Here is an 18,769-nt window from a genome sequence, read left to right as displayed (position 1 = left end):
GTGGTTTGGGTCACCAGGGTTGGTTTGTGGTCATGGAGTCCTGCAATGGTTGGGGTTGGAAGGTCAGAAAGATCATCCAGTTTGAGGGACTTGCAGTAGAACCTTCCAGCCTTCCTCTCTAGCTCAGGTTGCTCCAAGCCCCCTGTCCAACCTGACCTTGGACACTTCCAGGGATGGGGATGCTCTGGGCAACCTGTGCCAGTGTCCCACCACCCTCCCAGCCAAGAATTCCTTCCCAGTATCCCACCTATCCCTGCCCTGTGTCCATGTAAACCCATTCCCCTTGTCCTGTCCCTCCATCCCTGTCCCAAGTCCCTCTCCAGCTCTCCTGGAGCCCCTTTGGGCACTGGAAGGGGCTCTCAGGTGTCCCTTGAGCCTTCTCTGCTTCAGGTGAGCCCTCCCAGCTCTCCCAGCCTGGCTCCAAAGGGGCTCCAGCCCTTGGAGCATCTCCATGGCCTCCTCCGGACTCTCCAGCAGCTCCACATCCATCCTGTGTTGGGACCCCAGAGCTCTGTTTAGATAATAGATATAATTTAGGTAATACACCTGCACTTGCTAATTAGGGGGATTGATTTGCATTATTCAAGTTAAAACTGCACTGGCCAAGGTGAGCTGGACCTCTCCATCTTCCATTCCTACTGCAAAGGAGTTGGTGAAAATCAGGATGGCCGAGGTTGATAACTTTGCATTAATTAATTTACTTTTGGATCTTATTTCTGTGGGGCAAGAGGAAGCCTTGGGCAGGAGCTGCATTAAATTAGCACCAATTCCTGTGACTTTCTGTGGCTGCTCCAGCAGGTTTTTCACTTGGCTGATCTGCAGGTTGCAAGTGGGAAGAATCTGGAGAAAACAACCCCCAGAAATGATTTCAGTTTAATGACTGTAAAAACATCAATGTGTGTGTGAGCCCAGGCAGGGGGGGCCTTGCTTGGTGCTCCTGGCCATGTGGGGCATGTTCAGTTAAGAAGTTTAGAAGGTTTTACTTCACCAAACAGTTTAAAAAAAAGAAGAGGAAAGGCAGGTTGAGAATTTGGGGAGGTTTGTGCACCAGTGAGGAACAGTTTGCTGGGCTGATCAGCAGATCAGGGCTTGGTTCAGCCCCTGGATGCCACTGGAGCAACCCCTGCAGCACTCCTGGCTGTGTGAGCTCCAAATGCAAATGGGTGAGCTATTCTGAGCTGCTGCCAAAGTAGGTTAATGAATGCTGGCACCAGGCAGTGCAGGATGCCACCCCCTGAGCTCTGTGCTCAGCGTGTGCCACCCCCAGAGCTGCCCCAGAGCCGGGCAGGGCAGTGAGAGGGTGTGGGTGGTTGTACCCAGGCTCTGGCTGAGCTACCAGTGGGTCCAAGCCCTGAGCAAAGCCTCGAGTGGAGCAGCAGGACTGGCCAAAAAAGGTGTTCTCTGCTTTTCCAGCTGCTCTTCTGCAGGTTCCTCGTGTTGATGTTGGGCTGGATGTGCCTCCAGAGGGTTGGCAGGTGCCACCTGAAGGCAGTGAAAGCTCTGAGTGCTGCAGTTTGGTTTTTCCTGGACTTCCTTGTCCATGTGAAAGCCAGAGGGGCTCTGGGTGGGCTCTTTGCTTCCCCTGGGACTCAGAGAAGCATCAGCACCATCACCATTCCTGCCACTGGAGTTGTTGAACCCTTTTGCTCTGACTCCCAACCCTGCCCTCTGTTCAGTGGGTCTGTGGGAATTCATTTTTAATTGGGATAGATTTGTTTTCACAAGGAAGATTCTCTGCTCCAGGTTCTTCTGTCAGGAGCTTTGGAAGTAGATTTGTTTTCACCTCTCACAAGGAAGATTCTCTGCTCCAGGTTCTTCTGTCAGGAGCTTTGGAAGTAGATTTGTTTTCACAAGGAAGATTCTCTGCTCCAGGTTCTTCTGTCAGGAGCTTTGGAAGTAGATTTGTTTTCACCTCTCACAAGGAAGATTCTCTCTTCCAGGTTCTTTGGAAATAATAGAAGGTGGCTTATCCCAAGGCTGTGTTAATGTATCCCAGATGGAAAAACCATGTAAAAATGAGCTTGTGTTGAGAAGGGGGAACACTTTGCAAGGATTTCCTCTGCCAGTGTTTGCACTCAAAGGAAGACAAGAGTTTCTTTGCCCACTTTTTTCCTCTCCCCCTTTATTTTGACAGTAACATTTTCAGCACCTTCTCCTGGTGTTTAACAGGAGCTGAACAGCTGGAACAAATGGTGGGGAAAATGGTTTTCCCCAGCCAGACTTTCCAGCAGCCAAAAAATGGGGAGGTTTTCCCCAAGGCCTCATTTTCTGGACCTCCTCTCTGCCCTGCAGGTGGAAGCTCCGTGGGAGCAAAGGGAGGTGGGTGCCCAGTTGGGCCCTTCCCCTCCCACTGGGATGGTTTGGAAGGTGCTCTCTGCATGGCAGCAATTCCCTGGAATTCTCTGCTCTGCAGAGGACACAAATGGGCCCCGTGGAGGAAGCAAAGCCCACCTGTTGCTCTGCTCTGCCCTTTGGGAACACATCACACCTCAGCTCTGGTTTCTGGACAGGGCAGGATGAGGTTGCCCTGCCAGGTTCATCCCTTGCTCATTGGGAGCAGCTCTCAGGTCTCTCCCATGTTCTCTGGGAGGGTGACTGTGAGAAAGGAGGTTTGGCTGGAGCAGCTCCATGTGGTACCTCCAAGGTCTGTTGGAAATTTCCTTGTCCAAACTGCTGGTCACTTTGTGCCAATTTTCTGTGTAGGAAAAGAACAACTATTTCTGTAGGTACTTTTTGTTTCCTGACTCATGATCCTTCCTGTTCCTCCCAAATCAGGGCTTCAAACTCTTAGCCATTAACTCCAGGAAGGTGTATTTTGATAAGTGGCAGCTCTAATGTGTTTCTTACTCATCTTGATAAAAGATCTGGCTTTGGGGACAATGGTCTTTGCCACCTGTCAGTCCTGAGCTGCCACGAGCATCACCCCCAAACCCCCCAGTGCTGAATCACCACCAAATTCCGTGTTTTAAAACCACTGAGGCTGTGACATGTCCCAGAAGGTGAATGTGCTATTGGCAAAAATATGTGAGAGTTGTCAGGGGACAGAGAGCTGTTCATCAAGGCAGGAAGTCCATCCTTACACCATTAGAGAATCCCAGACCATTCTGAGCTGGAAGGGACCCCCAAGGATCATCGAGTCCAACTCAAGTCAATGGCCCACACAGGGGGTTGAACCCACGACCTTGGCATTGTTACAACCAACTTTTAACCAATTGAACTAATCTGAGGGTCTAATTAGGCACAATTGCTTCTCTCTCTGGGATTTTGCTCAGTGTGAAATGTTTTTATAATCACAGAACACCCTGACTTGGAAGGGACCCACAAGGATCGAGTCCAGCTCCTGACTCTGAGTGGACAACCCCAAGAAGGGCAACCCAACATATTTGATACCTGCTAAACTCACTTTGCAGGTCTCTGTTGCTGGACACAGCATTAATTTGGCAAAGTGAATTCAGTGTGTGGCTCTTTGGCCCCCAAATTAACTGGATTAACTGTCCACCAAAGGTGGAGAGAGTTTTGGTGTTGTAATCTGCATGTAAAGAGCAGGTTTTAGACAGCCAGGTTTTCTCTGATGACTTGTCCTCTTGGAGTTATTCCTGTCCATTTCTATGTCACCTCTTACATAATTTCAGTTATTACAGAACTGGTGTGTCCTGTCTCTGATCTGCACAGCATAGGAATTATTCCCTGGCTTTAATAAATGCCTCACTTGGGTTAGAACAGACTTAGCTGGAAACTTTTGATCAGACTTAGTTGGAAATTTTTGTTCAGACTTAGTTGGAATTTTTTGATCAGACTTAGTTGGAATTTTTTGATCAGACTTAGCTGGAAATTTTTGATCCTCGACAGTAAAGGGAAGCTCAGTCTGAAAAAAAAACCCAACAAACTCAAAACATTACAAGGTCCAGATCTTGACATTCAAATATTCCTTATTTATAAAAGAAGCTCAGTGAGGAGAAGGGGAGCCAAGAGGAGAGGCAGGAGCCAGTCAGCCCTTTTTTTCCTGGATCCCATGGAATCCTCTCCATGTCCAACAGCATTTCTGGTGCAACTCCTGACCTGGCTGTGACCCCTGAGCAGCTTCCAGCATTTGTTGGCTCTCCCTGTGTAAAAGCAGCCAACTGTTAATGCTCAACAAGCTGCTACTGGAAGGGAAACCAGTCAGAGGATCCTGTGCCCCTCGTGGTGCCTCCAGTGCCATCTCAGGAGCTTTGCTGCAGGTTGTCCCATGTCCAGCAGCAATCCTGACCATCCCAAACCAGCACAGCTTTCCTGGCACCCTGCCAGGCTTACCCAGGTGGGGTTCAGAGCAGCTCTGTGGCATCAGCAGCAGTTTCCCAAGGGAAGGGAATGCCAGGAAAAGTGTGCCCAGCAGGCCCAGAGCAGTGACCCTTCCCCTGGACTCTGCCTTGGGGAGGCCACACCTTGAGTGTTGTGTTCAGTTCTGGGCCCCTCAGTTGAGGCAAGAGATTGAGGGGCTGGAGCGGGGCCAGAGAAGAGCAACGAGGCTGGAGAAGGGACTGGATGTGGCTCTGAGTGTCCTCTGAAACACCTCCAGGGACAGAGAATCCAACATGTCTTGATCCAACCCCACTGTGATCACCAGCCCAGGGCACAGAGTGCCAGAGTGATCCCAGTGGGGTTGGGTCAAGGGTTGGACTTGATGATCTCAGAGGGCTTTTCCAACCCAATCCACTCTATGATTCTGTGATTCTATGGATGTGGCACTGAGTGAGAATCCACCACATCTTGATCCAACCCCACTGTGATCATCAGCCCAGGGCACAGAGTGCCCTGGGCTGATGATCACAGTGGGGTTGGATCAAGGGTTGATGATCTCAGAGGTCTCTTTCAACCCAACTGAGAAGAGCAACGAGGCTGGAGAAGGGAGTGGAGCACAAGTGCTGTGGGGAGAGGCTGAGGGAGCTGGGGGTGTTCAGCCTGGAGAAGAGGAGGCTCAGAGGTGACCTCAGCACTGTCTGGAACTGCCTGAAGGGAAGTTGTGGCCAGGTGGGGGTTGGTCTCTTCTCCCAGGCACTCAGCAATAGGACAAGGGGGCACGATGGGCTCAAGCTCTGCCAGGGGAAATTGAAGTTGGAGATGAGAAAGAAATTCTTTGCAGAGAGAGTGCTCAGGGATTGGAATGGGCTGCCCAGAGAGGGGGTGGATTCCCCATCCCTGGAGGTTTTTCAGCTGAGCTTGGCCGTGGCACTGAGTGCCATGATCTGGTAAAGGGACTGGAGTTGGACCAAGGGTTGGACTTGATGATCTCGGAGGTCTTTTCCAACCCAATTGTCACCTGGTCCAACTCCCTGACCCTTTTCAGGGCTGCCCAAACCTTTGCCACTTCCATTCTATTTGCCAGCTTGGCATTCCCAGCTTTTCCCTGCTGAATATCCCACTGCATTCACCTCAGTAGTTGCAGATAATGGGAATTTTCTGGAATTGTCTGTTGCTTTCTGAGGTTTTCCCTGGGAAGGGGTGAAGCCTGAGGAGCTCTGGGGGTCCCACTGGGGCTGAGCTCCATCCCATGAGCTGGCTCAGGACTGAACCTCGAACAGCTTTGGGTTTAAAACAGCTCCTGGAAGAGATGAAAGGCCCAGCAGCATCACCTGAGCCTGTGCAGCAGCACTCACATCATCCAGGGCTGCTCAGCAGGTTAATTAATCCCCAGGGAACACTCCTAAATACCTGATTCAGTGACGAGTTTGCACATAAACAGCTTCTGTGCAAACTGGTGAAAATTATGTTTCAAATGAACACAAATTGTCAATTAGAAGAAGGGGCCAGCAGGACTTATTAGCTCTTCTTTTTTTTTTTTTTGTTATTTCATTTAGAGCAAACTTATTTTGCCAAATAGTTATTCTGTTTTTCCTCGGTTTGATGACTGATGGCAGCTGCTGATTTGTTTCTACGAAGATTAATTAGACACACACTGAGATAGGCTTTGCAAATGAATGGATTTTAAAGGCTCAATGGATTTTTTTTTCCCCTGTAAATAGCAGATTCTGCCTCATTCTGCAGCCCCAGGCTCTGAAATGGAGATTTTTCTGGAAAATCATTTCACACCTATTTCTTAAACAACTGGAGGGAGCAAGAGAAGTCTGTGAACAGAATATCTGGTTTTATTTCATTTTCTTCTCCTAAATTGCAAATGTGGTAACCTGACAGCAAACCCTGTGTTTAAATACCAACAAACAAATGCCAGTTCTTAGTTCCTTGGGCTGGTTTTAAATTTCAGAACATGTTGGAAACAACTAAACTTTGGGGCATTTGGTGGGATGCAAAGGACTGATAGACAAGAAACCAAATCCTGAGTCCTAAAGCCACAGAAATAGAGGTGAAGTTTGAACTGTGTGGGGTTTGTTGGGATGGATAAAGAACAGGCACAGGAACAGTTGCAGGTCTTAATTTTTTTTTAAATTCTAATTCCTGTGCTAATGTGGAATTAAGGCAGGTGAGTCCTTGGGCATTGGAGTTCATGGCTTGGCACAGGATGGAGTCCAGGTGGGCACCCTGAAAGGGCAGGCCCTGGCACAGGTACCCAGAGAAGCTGTGGCTGCCCCATCCCTGGGATTGCCCAAGGACAGGGCTGGGTGGGAGGTGTCCCTGCCCATAGCAAAGGTGGCACTGGATGGGCTTTGAGGTCCCTTCCAACCCAAACCATCCTGTGATTCTCTGACACACAAGTTGGTTGTGGGCACTGGGATCTTCTGTCAGTGACTGAGAGCTCTGTCTGTGACCTTGAATGAATATTTGAGAGGAGACTCAACAGCCCAAAGAGAGTTGCAGCCAGTGGGAAATGCCTGAGGATCTAGAAGGGAAAAGACCAGCAAGGAGAGGGTGGGGGTGATGTGGATCCAGCAGGGAGAGGGTGGGGGTGATGTGGATCCAGCAGGGAGAATGTGGGGGTGATGTGGATCCAGCAAGGAGAGGGTGGGGGTGATGTGGATCCAGCAGGGGGAAGGTGAGGGTGATGTGGATCCAGTGGGGAGAGGGTGAGAGTGATGTGGATCCAGTGGGGAGAAGGTGGGGGTGATGTGGATCCAGCAGGGAGAGGGTGGGGGTGATGTGGATCCAGCGGGGAGAATGTGGGGGTGATGTGGATCCAGTGGGGAGAATGTGGGGTTGATGTGGATCCAGTGGGGAGAAAGTGAGGGTGATGTAGATCCAGCAGGGAGAGGGTGGGGGTGATGTGGATCCAGTGGGGAGAAGGTGGGGGTGATGTGGATCCAGGAGGGAGAGAGTGGGGGTGATGTGGATCCAGCAGGGAGAAGGTGGGGGTGATGTGGATCCAGCAGGGAGAAGGTGGGGGTGATGTGGATCCAGCAGGGAGAGGGTGGGGGTGATGTGGATCCAGGAGGGAGAAGGTGGGGGTGATGTGGATCCAGCAGGGAGAGGGTGGAGGTGATGTGGATCCAGCAGGGAGAAGGTGGGGGTGATGTGGATCCAGCAGGGAGAAGGTGGGGGTGATGTGGATCCAGCAGGGAGAAGGTGGGGGTGATGTGGATCCAGCAGGGAGAAGGTGGGGGTGATGTGGATCCAGCAGGGAGAAGGTGGGGGTGATGTGGATCCAGCAGGGAGAGGGTGGAGGTGATGTGGATCCAGCAGGGAGAAGGTGGGGGTGATGTGGATCCAGCAGAGAGAGGGTGAGGGTGATGTGGATCCAGGAGGGAGAGAGTGGGGGTGATGTGGATCCAGAGTGTTGTCTCTTCCCGGAGTGAAAGTCAATATAACAACTCTCCTCATCTGTAAAATTAAATAATAGAAGGGAAAATGAGTGGATTAGAGATAAAGCTTCCTAAAAACCTGCTGTCAGTCAAGCAAGATAAGGGGTTCAGCCTCTGCACCAAACTAATCCCTGGGGCTGGTGGTTCAGGCAGGTCAGGGGGGGCTTCTCAGTGTCACACCTGGCAAGGTTATAAACTCCTGCAAACCCTCCCTGCCGAGGTGGCAACTCCAGTGCCAATTAAAAGCCACCAGGAGCCTTGATAATGTCCCTTCCTTACCCATTCCTGCTCCTCCTGGAATGGTGGATTTGACCACGAGGTTTTAATACTCTGTAATTACAAATGGCTTTTAACGGTGTGAGCCAAACCAGCAGAGCTCAGATGTTCTCTCAGAAGTCCCGAGCAGCAGCAGCAGCAGCAGCAGCATTAAACTCCAATCCATAATCTGTGATCTGGGGCAGTGTGAGGGGCTGCTGAGGCTCAGTGTGGGTCACCCATCCCTGCTCTGGGGCTCTCATGGCCTTTCCAATCTCTCCTTTTCAAGCCACTTTGACGAGTTACTCCGAAAATGTGGAACGCACCAAGTACGGAGGAGAAAGCAGCAAAGAGCTTGGCTCTGGGGGCAACCTGAAGCCTTGGCAGTCCCAGAAGTGCAGCATGGACTCCTGCCTGTACCGTGTGGATGAGAACATGACAGCCTCCACCTACAGCCTCAACAAGATCCCTGAGAGGAACCTGGACACGGTCCTGTCCCAGTCGGTGCAGTCCATCCCTCTCTACCTGATGCCACGGCCAAATTCAGTAGCAGGTAAGGAATCTCTGTGTGTGCCCTTAGGGCAGGGCAGAACCAGCACCTGGGGGGTGTCCCAACCCTTCTTGGGGCCTCCTTGTCCACGGGGAACCTTCTTGTCCAAGGGGGAACCTCCTTGTCCAAAAGGGAACCTCCTTGTCCAAGGGGGAACCTCCTTGTCCAAAAGGGAACCTGCTTGTCCAAGGGGGAACCTTCTTGTCCAAAAGGGAACCTGCTTGTCCAAGGGGAAACCTTCTTGTCCAAAAGGGAACCTGCTTGTCCAAGGGGGAACCTTCTTGTCCAAAGGGGAACCTGCTTGTCCAAGGGGGAACCTTCTTGTCCAAAGGGGAACCTGCTTGTCCAAGGGGGAACCTTCTTGTCCAAGGGGGAACCTCCTTGTCCAAGGGGGAACCTTCTTGTCCAAGGGGGAACCTCCTTGTCCAATGGGGAACCTCCTTGTCCAAGGGGGAACCTTGTCCAAGGGGGAACCTTCTTGTCCAATGGGGAACCTTCTTGTCCAAGGGGGAACCTTCTTGTCCAATGGGGAACCTCCATGTCCAATGGGGAACCACCTTGTCCAAGGGGGAACCTCCTTGTCCAATGGGGAACCTTCTTGTCCAATGGGGAACCTCCATGTCCAATGGGGAACCACCTTGTCCAAGGGGGAACCTCCTTGTCCAATGGGGAACCTTCTTGTCCAAGGGGGAACCTCCTTTCTGCAGTCATCATCATGAAGGGTGACAAAAATGGGCTGTTTGTTTGGCTTGTTGCTTCTAAATGGAAAATCCCCTGTGGGAAGAACTGGTTCTGATGGTGCTTAATGGTTATTTCAGCAGGTTGTGGTCCCTCTTACTGGTTCTGGTGGTGCTTGATGGTTATTTCAGCAGATTATGGTCCCTCTGACTGGTTCTGATGGTGCTTAATGGTTATTTCAGCAGGTTGTGGTCCCTTTTACTGGTTCTGGTGGTGCTTAAAATGGTTATTTCAGCAGGTTGTGGTTCCTGTTACTGGTTCTGATGCTGCTTGATTGTTATTTCAGCAGGTTGTGGTTCCTGTTACTGGTTCTGATGGTGTTTAATGGTTATTTCAGCAGGTTGTGGTTCCTGTTACTGGTTCTGGTGGTGTTTAATGGTTATTTCAGCAGGTTGTGGTCCCTCTTACTGGTTCTGGTGGTTATTTCAGCAGGTTATGGTCCCTTTTGCTGGTTCTGATTGTGCTTGATGGATATTTCAGCAGATTATGGTCCCTCTTACTGATTCTGGTGGTGCTTGATGGATATTTCAGCAGGTTGTGGTCCCTCTCTTACAAAACTGTACATCTTTAAGATTATCAGAGAATGGTTTTAAAAAGAAAAACCAGATTCTTTGCTGTCATTCCAATGCAAATATCTTGGTTTTAAAGTGCCAAGACATCACAGCCATTTCTGCTGTTTCAAAGGCTTCATTGCAAGTAAAATCAAACATCTGATCTTCTCTGAAGATCTTAAGAGCTCTGGGGTTCAGAGAATGATGAGACTTTGCCTGCAGAAGGTCTGCCCTGGGTGCCATCCCTCGTAGGGGAACATCTCAGCCCTCAGGTGTCCTCACACCTCACCTGGTGGGACTTGCTCATGACCAACACTTCTTGTCTTGGCCTCCAATCATCATTATTTCAATTTAAACTCGTGTCTGCTGTTTGAAACCTTCCCAAAATGCTGCTGGGCCACCCTCCCTGCTGTCTGTTCCCAGCCTGCTGGGTCTGCCCCTGCAGTTGGCAACAGCTGGGCACAAACAGGAGATGGCATTAAAAAACATTCAAGCTTTGCTGCAAAGCTGCTTGCCTGGAATTGTTCCCCTTCCCTTTCCTGCCCTGGATTTTATTCTTGCTGGGGGACTGAGGTAAATGTAACACCTTGTTGTCTGTGCATCTGGATCAACACATGGAGAAATCCAGGCTTGGAATCGTGAGTCCCTGGGGATTGCAGGGATGGCACTCAGGGGGATCTGTTGCATAACTGGATTAGATTCCCTTTTTAATCCCACTTTGGCCAGTCACAGACCTAAAAGCCTTGTGGAAATGAGATTTTTGGATACAGTGGAGGTGCAGCACAGGCTGGAAACGTGGATTTTAGGGATGGGAAAACCCTGGAAAACTCTGCTGGCACAGCCTGGTGACTTTGGATTCATTTCTTATAAATGGCACCACTTCCAAAGCAAACAGAGTGGGCTGGGAACTATAAATTGGTTTAATGGACTTTAGGGTTGTTGTCTTGTCTGGTGCATTGAGAGGCAAATACTGTTTCAAGAGGAAACTCCCCAGCAAGGTTCAGGAACACCTTTTCCTTCTGGATTTCTGATTCTGGTGGAGTTTTTGCTGCTTTCTGTGTCATCTTCCACAGTTCATGTCCCAGGATAAGTCCTGGTTGTAACTGGGGACAAGAATTCAAGGTTTGCTTTAACCTTTTATCATCAGATCACCCCAGATTGTAAGTTTGTGGCCTCAGAAAATGATGGGATTTAGGGAGTGGATTTATTTTTAGTTTTTCCCCAGACTTTGCCTGGATGATGGGAAAGGGAGGGCAGGTTTTGGGGGGTGGTTTAAGCCTCTCTGCAGATGAGTCACTGCCCAAAGAGTTAATCCTGAGCTGCCAGTCCCATGTCCTTGCTCCAGTGCCACACATGGTGTAAGCACTTGATGAACCACATTAGCTGATTAATCCAACTGAAGAGGAACCTCCAGGAAAGAGGGGTCTGAATTTGGAGCCTCAAGGTCAGCAGAAGCTGCCCCTTTTCTTAGTGCTCTTCTCTGCTATTCCACTTCAGGTGATCATAAAATCACAGCTTTGCTAAACTTGTCTTCTTCTTCTTCTTGTCTTACTCTCTTGAGTTTGTACACAAAGTCTGTCCTTGGAACCAAAGTGGCAGCACTTCCACCTCAGGGCGCTTTTTTTTTTCTCCATTCTTTTTTTTTCTTTAAGATCCTCCCAGAATATCTTCCAAAACAGCACAAAAATGTTCTTACAAAGAGCATTCAGTGAAGGTCACATGGCCCTGCTGGCAGTGAGCAGGTTCCAACTGGGAGCAGTTCCTACAACACTTGGTACTCCCTGGGAGGGTGGGCAGGCCCTGGCACAGGTGCCCAGAGAAGCTGTGGCTGCCCCAGCCCTGGGAGTGTCCCAGGCCAGGTTGGACAGGGCTTGGAGCAGCCTGGGCTGGTGGGAGGTGTCCCTGCCCATGGCAGGGGTGGGATCCTTAAGTTTCCCTCCATCCCAAACCATTCTGGAATCCTGTGATTCCATGGAGTTGGAGGATGTTCTAGGCTGGGTTTAGAGCCAGAGACCTCAGAGCCCCTTCCAGTGCCCAAAGGGGCTCCAGGAGAGCTGGAGAGGGACTTGGGACAAGGGATGGAGGGACAGGACACAGGGAATGGCTTCCCACTGCCAGAGGGCAGGGACAGATGGGATACTGGGAAGGAATTCCTGGCTGGGAGGGTGGGCAGGCCCTGGCACAGGTGCCCAGAGAAGCTGTGGCTGCCCCAGTCCTGGGAGTGTCCCAGGCCAGGTTGGACAGGGCTTGGAGCACCCTGGGCTGGAGGGAGGTGTCCCTGCCCATGGCCACTGGATGGGCTTTGAGGTCCTTTACCACCCAAACCATCCTGGGATTCTAAGATGAATTTCATCTTGCACTTTGTCACATCATGGACCTTCAGAAACTTGTTCAAATCACTTTTTAGGGATTAAATGAGGGTGGAGAAGGGAGTGGAGCACAAGTGCTGTGGGGAGAGGCTGAGGGAGCTGGGGGTGTTCAGCCTGGAGAAGAGGAGGCTCAGAGGTGACCTCAGCACTGTCTGGAACTCCCTGAAGGGAAGTTGTGGCCAGCTGGGGGTTGGTCTCTTCTCCCAGGCACTCAGCAATAGGACAAGGGGGCACGATGGGCTCAAGCTCTGCCAGGGGAAATTGAAGTTGGAGATGAGAAAGAAATTCTTTGCAGAGAGAGTGCTCAGGGATTGGAATGGGCTGCCCAGAGAGGGAGTGGATTCCCCATCCCTGGAGGTTTTTCAGCTGAGCTTGGCCGTGGCACTGAGTGCCATGATCTGGTAAAGGGACTGGAGTTGGACCAAGGGTTGGACTTGATGATCTGGGAGGGCTTTTCCATCCCAATCCATTCTATGATTCTGTGATTCTCTGGATGTGACACTGAGTGAGAATCCACCATGTCTTCATCCAACCCCACTGTGATCACCAGCCCAGGGCACACAGTGATCACAGTGGGGTTGGATCAAGGGTTGGACTTGATGATCTTGGAGGTCTTTTCCAACCCAATCCATTCTATGATTCTATATTAGAAAAGCCCCACAAAGAGCAGCACTCCTGGAAATGCCCCAGTGGGGTGGGAGGGTTGGCAGAGCCCATGTGGGCCTTGGCAAAGCTCTGAGTTTGAGGGGACACCACACAGGTGGTGTTTGTCAAAGCCCAGATGTGGGGGCACATCTGCCCAGCAGTGCTGAGTTACCCCCCAGGGCACACACATGGGCAGTAATTCCTCAGCACTGCTCTTTGCCTGGGCACTGCCAGGGAGTGGGAAGGGGGGTCTTTGCTGTGCCAGGGAGACCTTTGGGACTGGAGTTGGGCTTTCAGGGTTGGAATGGACCCAAATTGCACAGGGAAGTTTCGTGGACACGAAACCATCCGACTCCTGTGCCCTTCCCTGTGCAATGAGCTGTGAAATCTGGGGTTGCTCAGACCACATGCTTGGTTTCTAAGGGCTGTTTAAATATTAATAGGGAATTAAAGTGCCCTTATATAATCCTAACTCTGCTCTTTTTCCTCTGGGAGAATATAAAATAGCAGCAAATATATTATTAGTTACAAACTTTAAATTCTTTATCCATTACAACAGTGTGGTCATGGAATTACAGAATCAGAGTGGTTTGGGTTGGAAGGGACATTCAGCCCAGCCAGTGCCACCCCCTGCCTTGGGCAGGGACACCTCCCACCAGCCCAGGGTGCTCCAAGGCCTGTCCAACCTTCCCAAAATCCCATCTAGCCCTGCCCTCTCCATTTCAAACCATTATTGTTAAAGGGGAGGGCAGGGCTTGCAGAAACCCTTTGAAATTCTGATTTTTTGAGCCCATGCCCATGCAGGGGGTTGGAACAAGAAGACCTTTAAGGTGATTTGAATCCCTTCCCTCAGACAGGAGCAGCAACACCTCCCTGGGCTGCCACATCCCCATTTCAGGTCAGATTGGGTTGTGTTTGTTGCTCAAACAATACTTTGACACTGAATTACCTTCCTCTGTTTGCTGTTTCCCTGGCAGGACTGCAAATATTATTTCTGAGGAGGAGCTTTTTCCCTCAGCGATGGTTTATCTGCAGTCACTGTGTCTCATTAGGTGGGAAAAGGTTCAGGATTGAGGAGAAGCTTTCATCAGTTTAATATTTAATTTTTCTCTGATAAATTGATCTTGCATAATTTTTGAACTACTGCAGCATATTCTGAGGGGAAGCTGCTCCCAGTTCCTCTGGCCTTGGAGCTCTTTCATTATTCCTCAGTTCTAAATCAGGAAAAGAAATCTCAGTTCATCCTGAGTGACAGTGACAATTGGGAGAACATCCTGTGGCAAAAGCTGGAATGGAGCTGGAAACCCACACTGGGGGAGAGCCCCCTCTGTGGTGGCTGTGGAAGATGATGGTGGTGATGAAGGTGGGAAGGGAACCTGGTTTGGGGCTGCTGGGGGGGAGGAACTCCTCAATTCCTGCAGGACCAACAAATCCACCCCTGCAGAACATCTGGGCTTGCAGCTGGTGCTCATCCCACAGGGCAGAGGTGCAAATGAGGCTCTGCAAATAACTAAAAACCAAAATGTGCTGTCAGGATTGCAGCTCTTCCCAGGAAATGAAACCACTCTTGGCATTCCCAGCTTTTCCCTGCTCAATGTCCCACTGCATCCACCTTAGGAGTTGCAGATAATGGGAATTTTCTGGAATTGGCTGTTGCTTTCTGAGGTTTTCCCTAGAAAGGGGTGAAGCCTGAGGAGCTCTGGGGGTCCCACTGGGGTTGAGCTCCATCCCCTGAGCTGGCTCAGGACTGACCTGGAGCCCGCAGAGCTGTCAGGCCTTCCTTGGTTTGGAAGGAGAGACCAAAGAACCATCCAGTGGTGGGAAGGGACCTTTGAAGGTCATCTCCTCCATCCTCCTGTGGGCAGGGACATCTCCACAAGAAAAGTAAAATCAAAGGTGAGCAATTCAGATCTGTATAGACTGAAAGCAGCTGAGGATAATCAAGGCCAGAGCTGCTGCAAGGTCATTGAAGGAGAAATCACTCCCTGGGAGTTCTCAGCAACTCCCCAGAAGTTTCTCATGAGAACTCCTCAGGTTTCCCTCAGAACACCAGAGATGATCCTGAAAACAGTCAGGGTGAGTTCACCAAAACCCTGGACTTGTGAGATGTCATAGAATGGGTTGGATTGGAAAAGACCTCCCAGATCATCAAGTCCAACCCTTGATCCAACTCCACTGTGATCACCAGCCCAGGGCACGGAGTGATCACAGTGGGGTTGGATCAAGACATGGTGGATTCTCACTCAGTGTCACATCCATAGAATCACAGAATCATAGAATGGATTGGGTTGGAAAAGCCCTCCGAGATCATCAAGTCCAACCCTTGGTCCAACTCCAGTCCCTTTACCAGATCATGGCACTCAGTGCCACGGCCAAGCTCAGTTGAAAAACCTCCAGGGATGGGGAATCCACCCCCTCTCTGGGCAGCCCATTCCAATCCCTGAGCACTCTCTCTGCAAAGAATTTCTTTCTCATCTCCAACTTCAATTTCCCCTGGCAGAGCTTGAGCCCATCGTGCCCCTTGTCCTATTGCTGAGTGCCTGGGAGAAGAGACCAACCCCCAGCTGGCCAGAACTTCCCTTCAGGCAGTTCCAGACAGTGCTGAGGTCACCTCTGAGCCTCCTCTTCTCCAGGCTGAACACCCCCAGCTCCCTCAGCCTCTCCCCACAGCACTTGTGCTCCAGTCCCTTCTCCAGCCTCGTTGCTCTTCTCTTCTCACTTGGGTTGGAAGAGACCTCTGAGATCACCAAGTCCAACCCTTGATCCAACCCCACTGGGATCACTCTGGCACTCTGTGCTCTGGGCTGGTGATCACAGTGGGGTTGGATCAAGACATGGTGGATTCTCTGTCCCTGGAGGTGTTTCAGAGGACACTCAGAGCCACATCCAGTCCCTTCTCCAGCCTCCTTGCTCTTCTCTGGGCCGTAACCAATTAGCATTTGCAATTAGATGGTGTGAGGTTCATTTTAGCCAATAGAACGTTGCTTTAACTCTTTATAAACCATGTGCAGTGTGTAATAAAAGGCATTCACTTGACCACATTGGTCTGATGTCCTTTTTCCTCCATGTTATTTATTGTTTACAGGCACCCTCTGGCAGGGCTGGAGGGTGAGGGTGGGGCAGGAAGGACCAACCTCCCTGATGTGCCCCTGGGTGCCCCCTGGGTACCCCCTGGGTGCTCTGGCTCTCCTGGGGGTGCCACAGAGAACCTGCTCTTGTCCCCCAGACCCTCTGGCTCAGAGGCACTGCAAACTGGGAGGGAATTGCCATTCCAAAGGCACATTCCAGGGCCAGGCAGGAGTGACCCTGAGGGGGGTGTTGGCATCTCAGTGCCCACAGAAAATCACCCGTGTCCTGCTGTAATTGCAGCGACTCAGCTCTAATTGGTCCTTCACACTCAGCATCTAATCAACTTTCCACGAGTGCAAGAGCATGAAGGACTTCTAAAAACAGACCTTGGTGCCTTTATGTCTTTTTTTTCTTGCTCCTCTTGTTTATCTTTTGTCCTCTCTGTCTCTCTCTATTTCTTGAAATTCAAGCAGTTTGAAGAACAGCATTGAAAATTGTTGTCCACTTTCAGCCCCTTGTCCCCACCTATGGCACAATCTCTGAATCTTCCTTAGTTCTTGATTATCTTGGCAAGGTTTTCACATGGTCTTTCAGAATTGTATGGAAAAAGTCTCTCAGTTTTGGAATGTTTTATTGAATTGTTGCATGTCGTGTTGGGTGAGGAAGAGGAAGGATCTGAAGGTCTGTGTGTCCTGAGAGCTGTGTCCAAATATTTCCCCAATTCCCAGGGAATAATTAGTGTCAACTTCCCAGGCAGCCTTTGGGGAAGTGATTGAATGAATCAGTTCAATTTGAAATAATAATCTTGTTGTGGGAGTTGCCTGCAATGCAAAGAGGGAGAAGCAGAACTTCCTGCAGGGTTTCCCTGGGTTAAAGTTTACTGTGAATTTTGGAACTGCTTATCAGAAGAGCAGCAGAGCTGGTGATGTGCAAAGACTGGATTCAAAGTTTTCTGTTCATAATTGACAAGATCATTTCGTGCAATGAGGTTTTCATTCCTTGGCTTTCCAATACTCTGGAAATTCCTTGGCTGAAAAGGGCCTGAAATGGCAGAATGAATGAGGGGGAAATTCAGATGTGAGGGATCCAAATCTGTTTTGTGAAGCCACATTTTCTCTTGTTTCCCAATCATCCCCATGGCAGCAGCTTTGTGGTCAGTGTTAGCTCTGCTCCAGCTCTGCTTATCCTTGGAGTGATGGCACCTTCAGCAGAGCCCAATAAATTATTCCTATTTAATCCAGCATTATAAAGAGAACTCAATTCTCCCATGAGCAAGTCAGGTTGGGGGGGTAAAGTTCTCTCCTTGAGTTCAAATAACATTTTTCTCCTTTATGTTCCTGGTTTTATTTTTGCTGGGCTGTTCAAAGTTTAATTTTTCTGCCACTGGTTCTGGCTTTAGGGAGAGATAATTGTTAATATCCCAATTAAGCAGCTCTAAAATAACTGAAGAGGAGATTGTGGGCATAAAAACTGCTCTGGTGAGTTGTGTCTTATGTGGTGGGAAATGTTCAGTGTCTGTGTCAGAAGAGATGTTTGAGTTTGTGACTGGGAGAAGTGAGGTGAGATATGAGACTCCCTGTGTCCATTTTCCACTTGTCTTCTTTTATTTGTTGTCTTCAAAATTCCACCTGCCCAATCCAGAGTCAAGAAAAGAAAGAAAGGCCTTTGACTCTGCCTCCCATAATAGACTCCTGGAACAGCTGGTAGCCCATGGCTTGGACAGGTGTCCCCTCTGCTGGGTCAGGAGCTGGAGGGCCCAGAGGGTGCTGGTGAACGTGGCTGTGTCCAGCTGGTCACCAGTGGTGTCCCCAGGGGTCTGTGCTGGGTCCAGTCCTGTCTAACATCTTTAGTGATGATTTAGATGAGGGGATTGAGTCCATCAGCAGCAAATTTGCTGCTGACACCAAGTTGGGAGGGAGTGTCGACCTGCTGGAAGGCAGGAGGGCTCTGCAGAGGGATCTGGAGAGACTGGAGAGATGGGCTGATTGCAATGGGATGGAGTTCAACAAGGCCAAGTGCAGGTCCTGCCCTTTGGCCACCCCAAGCCCTGCAGCGCTCCAGGCTGGGCACAGAGTGGCTGGAGAGCAGCCAGGCAGAGGGACCTGGGGGGACTGAGGGACAGGAAGCTCAACAGGAGCCACCAGTGTGCCCAGGTGGCCAAGAAGGCCAAGGGGATCCTGGCCTGGATCCAAAGTAGCGTGGCCAGCAGGCCCAGGGCAGTGACCCTTCCCCTGGACTCTGCCTTGGGGAGGCCACACCTTGAGTGTTGTGTTCAGTTCTGGGCCCCTCAGTTGAGGCAAGAGATTGAGGGGCTGGAGCGGGGCCAGAGAAGAGCAACGAGGCTGGAGAAGGGACTGGATGTGACTCTGAGTGTCCTCTGAAACACCTCCAGGGACAGAGAATCCAACATGTCTTGATCCAACCCCACTGTGATCACCAGCCCAGGGCACAGAGTGCCAGAGTGATCCCAGTGGGGTTGGATCAAGGATTGGACTTGGTGATCTCAGAGGTCTCTTCCAACCCAACTGAGAAGAGCAACGAGGCTGGAGAAGGGACTGGAGCACAAGTGCTGTGGGGAGAGGCTGAGGGAGCTGGGGGTGTTCAGCCTGGAGAAGAGGAGGCTCAGAGGTGACCTCAGCACTGTCTAGAACTCCCTGAAGGGAAGTTGTGGCCAGGTGGGGGTTGGTCTCTTCTCCCAGGCACTCAGCAATAGGACAAGGGGGCACGATGGGCTCAAGCTGTGCCAGGGGAAATTGAAGTTGGAGATGAGAAAGAAATTCTTTGCAGAGAGAGTGCTCAGGGATTGGAATGGGCTGCCCAGAGAGGGGGTGGATTCCCCATCCCTGGAGGTTTTTCAGCTGA

The 18,769-nt window shown here is 50.5% G+C and overlaps 1 protein-coding gene across 6 annotated transcripts in view; it reads left to right on the top strand.

The window, feature by feature from the left end:
• TANC2 (tetratricopeptide repeat, ankyrin repeat and coiled-coil containing 2) overlaps positions 1 to 18,769 on the top strand; it is a 216,432-nt gene that overhangs the window by 119,619 nt on the left and 78,044 nt on the right. For all 6 annotated transcript variants that reach the window (XR_011699673.1, XM_071577333.1, XM_071577335.1 and 3 more), the window contains one exon: positions 8,275 to 8,538. Coding sequence is in view for 5 of the 6 variants with exons in the window: in XM_071577333.1 (XP_071433434.1) it covers positions 8,275 to 8,538 (264 nt within the window). In the remaining variant the exon portion in view is untranslated. The remainder of the gene's footprint in view (positions 1 to 8,274; positions 8,539 to 18,769) is intronic.

The sequence above is a fragment of the Pithys albifrons genome, chromosome 25 (assembly GCF_047495875.1).
Source record: "Pithys albifrons albifrons isolate INPA30051 chromosome 25, PitAlb_v1, whole genome shotgun sequence".
Classification (NCBI taxonomy): Eukaryota; Metazoa; Chordata; class Aves; order Passeriformes; family Thamnophilidae; genus Pithys; species Pithys albifrons.
Note: the sequence above shows the minus strand (reverse complement) of the source record. Positions and strands in the feature narration are given on the sequence as shown.